We start from the raw sequence: 6,491 nt of genomic DNA, 5'->3' as shown, positions 1-6,491 counted from the left end.
ATGTTGGCCCGGAAAAGCATCATCCCGGAGGAGTTCGCGCTGCCGGGTCTCGTCTCGCGGATGCCCCGCAAGCCCGTGTTCAGGGACCGCGTGAACAAAGCGCGCTTCATCGCCAAGAACGGCTCGTGCAACTTGGCGCACAAGAACATCCGCGAGCAGGGCCGCTTCCTGCAGGACGTGTTCACCACGCTCGTGGACCTGAAGTGGCGCTTCACGCTCGTCATCTTCACCACCACGTTCGTCAGCAGCTGGCTGCTGTTCGCCATGAGCTGGTGGCTCGTGGCGTTCGCGCACGGGGACTTGGACCCGGAGCGCCATAACCTGAGCCACTGCGTCACCGACGTCAAGTAAGAACCCTCTTCAGGAAATGTTTCATGTTTGGCTTCTGCTTTTTACCCATCGAACTCCCACCCTCTGCTTCCTCTACTCCACTTTGAAGATGAAGATCTTGGACTTGGGGACTTTCTTGCCAAATGTGAGAGTTAAAAGATTCCCAGAGTTGGAGGTTTTGGCACATATTTAAGTCCTCCTTTTTCTTAATTCTTCAGACTCATCTTCATCATTCTTCCTCCGCCACAGAGGTGAAACTTTATTGCATCCTTTAAATCAGGGGTGTCCAATTCTGCACCTCGAGGGGTCACTATCCTGCAGTCTCCCTGCTCTGACACACCTGCAGAAGCCTGGATTCTAACCAGGTGTGTTGGAGCAAAGAAACTTCTAAAACAGTGGTGTTCCCAACCCTGGTCTCTGAGGAACGCCATCCTGTATGTTTAAGTTGTTGCCCTGCTTTGACACACCTGATTTGAATGAATGGGTGATCAGCAGGCTTCTGCAAACCTTGAAGTAATTCAGTCACTGAATCAGATGTGTTGGAGCAGAGAAACAACTAAAACATACAGGATGGTGTTCCTCAGGGACCAGGGTTGGGAACCACTGATATAAAACATGCAGGGTAGTGGGCCTCAAGGACCATTGGACACCCCTGCTACAGATTACTGTACGTTTAACACAGTACAGTTATATCACAATATGGTTAGGCCTGTTGCAATAAACAATAAATCAATTAATCGCATGATGCACTTCGTGTCTCTCTCTTTCTATTGAAGACACTGGATGACAAAAAGCTCAACTCCGGTGCTCTTCACTGACTCCTCCCTTTCTCTTTTTTCTCTTTTCTTTAAAATCTGTTCTAACCTTACAAAGTCACATTTTTGGATCGTTAAAAGCAGCTCAGCTGAGAAGCTAAGCTACGAGCTAAGCTAACAGGCGGACCTCCGTCTTGTTGAAGCTCCAAAATTCACAGTTAAAACCCGTGCCTTTGTCTAAAAAGTTTTTTTTCTGCAAAAAGAAGCTGAGCACTTGTTTAGTGATATTTTATTAAAAGCTTTGTGAAAAATGCTAAAGAGCTCAAACCACACCGAGCATCCGCCATTTTAAGAACCGAAGAGAGACAACCCATGTCACGTCAAGGGGCCTCCCTCCCATTGTTCATAAAGAGACACGCTGCTCGCTCCCTCACTATCCATCTTTCAGTTCAAACAGTCTTATATTGACATTCGGTGGTCAATAAAAGGTACTTCTTAAATTTGACAATAATTACTAATTATTGTCAAACTACAAACAATATCGTTTATCGCAATAATTTCTGAGACAATTTATCGCCCTGCAAAATTTGTTATCATGACAGGCCTAGATATGGTTCTAAATCTAAACCATCATAGCACATTTAAATACTTGTAGTTTATTTTGCTAAAATCCTGTGTAACATTGAAATATGCACATATTTATGACAAACTTCAAAAATGTGAAACTAACCAACAGTGCGATCATCCTGAGCTGAATAAGAACGCCTTCGTTATAATCTTGGACTTAAGTGTTTATGTTGTTTAACTCCAAGAGCTAAAGTTGAGGAAAGAGTGAGAGACTCAAACAGGCTGTGCGCTACCATGAAGCCCAAACATTTTTTTGGCTCAACACTGGTCCCGCAGCGACGTGAGCTTTTAGAAACTAAACAAGCATCGAGGGGTGGAAGAGAACTCACCTCAGCTGGGTTGACATGGAGCTTCGACACAATAAACGTGACGTCTGCCTCGTATTTTTTAAATGGGCTGAATTAACCCACTTTAGTAATCCTCAATTAAAGTATTTGATTTTAGCGATAACGCACATCTCCATTTTCCAAACACTCTCTGTTTAAGAGAAAAACAAATAACGTAATAGGTAAATTCCTTGTTTTGTGCATCGCTAAAATAGGATCAGGCTGCAACGAGGCTATGCAAAGTTAGTTCCGCCTGCTACATGTTTCAGACATGAAAAACATTCAGGGAGGATGCACCACACCTGCCATGGCACTGGGCCACTCAGAGAGTTTGAGAACTACTGGATCAACTCTGAGACACCAAGAATAAACTTTGAATCGTGTTTTTTACTTCAAGCAGGATTTTTATCTGTAAGCTAATCCTATTTTCCAATACCTTCCATTATAGACTTGTCAAAACCAAAAGTGAGATCAAACTTTACATTGTTTTCTTACTTTATAGTCATTAAAATAAAATGTTTAATTTAACTTAATGCTCTTGGGTTATTTCTGTGTGTTTATTTATTTGTTCTAGAGTATAACCGATATGGAAGTTTTGGCTATTGCCGATACAATATTGGTAGGGGTGTACTAATGCCAATAATCTATATAATGGTTGGATTTTTTTTTTTAGCTTTGTCCACCCCCTAGAATCTAAGTAAACAGCTACTTTTAAAGCTGTTTTAACATAAAGTCTCTAACGTGCATTCACGTTTTCTATCCTCCAATCATCATAAAGTAAAAATATAAATGAACAAAGAAACAATGCATTTCATTGAGGACGACAAAGATAACGTTACTAACACTGATATATATTTTACCTCTACGTTAGATTTATCGTTCTGGATAAAGTTTTACAAAGCAATAGTCTATACTAGGCTATCCAAACGTTAGCTTGCTAACTTGAGAGGCACATAGCTAACGACAAGCGGGTTGGAGGGTTGAAGAGAATATGTTATTGTTGATTTATTTTATAGATCAGTTAAAATAAACTCACCATGCTCGGTTGAGCAAAATATTCTACACGATATTGCTCCCTGATTCGGCTGTGCTGAAAGTGAAACTTAAAGTGAACAGCCATGACTTGAAAGTAGTCCTCATGCGCCCTCTGGTGGATACATTGTAGAATTATGTATTTTGCAAGGAAGGACACGGCTCGTTCCCAGTGTTTATATCTGCACATAATGGTACAATTATCACAGATACCGATATGTCCCCAAACGCCTATATCGGCCTAAAATATCGGCCCTAACGATACATCGGTTGGGCTTAGGCCTGTCTCGATAAACGATATATCAATTAATTGCATGATAAATGAAAATTATAGACCTCATTTTCATTTATCGGCTTTATTGTTTCTTCGTGTCTCTCTCTTTCTACTGAAGACACTGGATGATAATAAGCTCAACTCCAGTGCTCTTCACTGACCCCTCCCTTTCTCATTTCCTTAGCATAAGGCGGGAGTGAACTATCGCGTCAGGTAGTCAAGGTGCATCGTCTTGTACCTCTGCAGCATTAGAGCCCCGTGAGGAGTTAGCAAGCTAAAGAAACGCTATTTGTTTGATATTGGGGGGGGGGGGGGGGGACACAAAATGGAATCAGTTTCAAAGTCGAATGCAACAACAGCAGAGTGGGAGCACTTTGGATTCAAGCCAAATGACCGAGGCGAACCGCTGAACCTTTGTGACCTTTGCCCGTCTACTCTGTATAAAACCAATGATTTTTGAAGGGCAGTTTATTTTACAGACTTCATAATCCGTACTGTTTTGGTTGAATGTACTTTTTATTTCCATTTTATTTTTTGTTAAGGAAAACTGAGAGTCTATGCTATTCTTGTTTTTGGTTGTTTTTATTTTCCGGCTCCAGTGTTCCATTAAGTGTTCTTTTGAAATTAAAGTTATTGATCTTTGAGAGGATGTACTTGCATTGTTATGTCATTATCATTATATTAGTTTAAAACGGTCTCCAAACAATATTATAGTTTATCGCAATAATTTCTGAGACCAGCAAAAATGATCGTGACAGGCCTAGTTGGGCTCTAATTTGTTCTGATTTCCGCTGTTTTATGATTTTAAGGTTGATATCATGCTTTGTTTATGTGTCTTATTTTATTTCCTTTGTCTTCATATATTTTAATTCAGGGTTTAGTCACATGATCAGTGTTTTTATTCGTGACGGTGTCTAATGACCTAGAAATGTCCACGTTAGAGTTCATGGTTAGAACTGCTCTAGGTCTCTAACTGCTTCATTAATGACCTCCTTAGCTTAACTACTACTTCTAATAGTAATAATGTTTAAAAAGGCTTAGATCTGTCTAGCCTGATGCTAGGAGGTTAATCCCTAAAATATTTTTTAGTGTTGGGGTTTATACACATAATTTGTTAATGAGCATAAGTGGAGCATTTTATTTGAGTATCTTCAAGCCATTTTGTTTTATAGTCATACATATCTTAACTTGTAGCTCCATATATTTACACGCTTATGTTAAGACCGTCCATCTGTCTGTGGACGAGTCCGAGCTCTAAATGAACTCGTACATAGAAATATCCAACTGCACAGCTGGACTCATGGGTCAAGGACGACCGCCATTGATTTCAAGGTCAGAGGTGAATCGTTCCTTAAAACTTAGTTTATGCTGCAGCTTGAAATGTCAAACCTTTGTCCCCTAGATTGTGTCTGTGCGTCCACCCAGAAGACATCCTTACTGTCCAAAATATTCCTGACCTCTAATTTTAGATGAAAATAACAGAAGGAGTTTCTTCTTTCTTCTTCACCTCAGGTCTTTTACTTCAGCTTTCCTCTTCTCCATCGAAGTCCAGGTGACCATCGGCTTCGGAGGACGGATGATAACCGAGCAGTGTTTGGCTGCCATCATGGTCCTCATCTTGCAGAACATCGTGGGACTCATCATCAACGCCATCATGCTGGGTATGTCACAGAAACTCTTCTCTATTATTATCTGGCATTTATTTTAATCTATGGTTTATTGGTCTTAAACTGTTTTCAAATAAATTAAAAACTTATCAGTTACCAGCCTAAAACTTTAGTGGTTATTGAAGTTTTAGGGTTCAGTTTCTTAGAATAAACTGGTTCCTGACAGCTGAGCGGAGTACAATGAATTTCTGTGAGTTTTGTCTTTCTTCAGGTTGCATATTTATGAAGACGGCTCAGTCGAACCGCCGTGCAGAGACGCTGATCTTCAGTCGACACGCAGTGATTGCAGTGAGGAACAACCGCCTCTGCTTCATGATTCGTATCGGGGACCTGAGGAAGAGCATGATTATAGGAGCAACTGTCAGGTTACAGGTGTGTGCTCAGATTCAGTTCTGGCCTCAACGTTAGATAACCGTCACAAGAAGGCTGTAATAAATGCTGTATTTAGTTTATCTTTATTTAGGTCAAGTGAGAAACAATAAATATTTTTCATTTGAAATATAACAGGAGGCCAGCTAAGATGGTGACAAGGGCCAGTTTTGGCCTGCGGGCCTTGACTTTGACACATGGGTATTATGGTCTCTGTAGATAAACTTTTTCTTGTCCCACACATAACTTCTGACCCACTCAAGATAATTTAATGAAACTTGATACAACATATGGATTATAACTAGACGGAGTATTGGATACAGTTGTCATCACCTTAAGGTCAAGAACAAGGTCACAAATCAAGGTCAAACATAAGGGCTTTGCTTATCCAGGCCATTGCTATTTTATTTTATTTTATTTAAATTTTATTTATACAGGTTAGTCTCACAGAGTCACAAGGACTAATTTTCAACCGAGACCTCTTTTAGACAGACAACGTATAGCGTACAGACAATATATAACAATAAAAAGCAAATGAAACAAAACAAAAAAGTGTTATAAAAACCACGTTACTGTTAGCAGCATGATTCTGTTAGCAGTGTGGTTCTGTTATCATCGTGATCCTGTTAGCAGCACGGTCCTTTTGGCAGCGTGGTCCTGTTAGCAGCGTGGACCTGTTAGCAACATGATCCTATTAGCAATGTGGTCCTGTTAGCCGCATGATCCTATTAGCAGCGTGCTCCTATTAGCAGCGTGCTCCTATTAGCAGCGTGCTCCTGTTAGCAGCATGGTCCTGTTAGCTGTGTGTACCTGTTAACAGTGTGGTCCTGTTAGCAGTGTGGTTCTGTTAGCAGTGTGGACATGTTAGCAGCATGATCCTGTTAGCAGTGTGGACCTGTTAGCAGCATGATCCTGTTAGCAGCATGATCCTGTTAGCAGTGTGTACCTGTTAACAGTATGGTCCTGTTAGCAGTGTGGTTCTGTTAGCAGTGTAGACCTGTTAGCAGTGTGGTTCTGTTAGCAGTGTGGACCTGTTAGCAGCATGATCCTGTTAGCAGTGTGGATCTGTTAGCAGCATGATCGTGTTAGCAGTGTGGACCTGTTAGCAGTG

General features: G+C 41.0%; 1 protein-coding gene across 1 annotated transcript in view; it reads left to right on the top strand.

Moving 5' to 3' along the window:
* Window positions 1–6,491, top strand: part of kcnj8 (potassium inwardly rectifying channel subfamily J member 8) — an 11,149-nt gene continuing 4,658 nt past the window's right edge. Inside the window, exons 1-3 of the mRNA XM_037695880.1 lie at window positions 1–347; window positions 4,857–5,005; window positions 5,223–5,383. Of these exons, the coding sequence (XP_037551808.1) occupies window positions 1–347; window positions 4,857–5,005; window positions 5,223–5,383 (657 nt within the window). The remainder of the gene's footprint in view (window positions 348–4,856; window positions 5,006–5,222; window positions 5,384–6,491) is intronic.

This window comes from Nematolebias whitei, chromosome 22 (genome assembly GCF_014905685.2).
Source record: "Nematolebias whitei isolate Nwh7 chromosome 22, NemWhi1, whole genome shotgun sequence".
Lineage (NCBI taxonomy): Eukaryota > Metazoa > Chordata > Actinopteri > Cyprinodontiformes > Rivulidae > Nematolebias > Nematolebias whitei.
The sequence above is the reverse complement of the archived record's forward strand: the minus strand, read 5'-3'. Positions and strand labels throughout refer to the sequence as shown.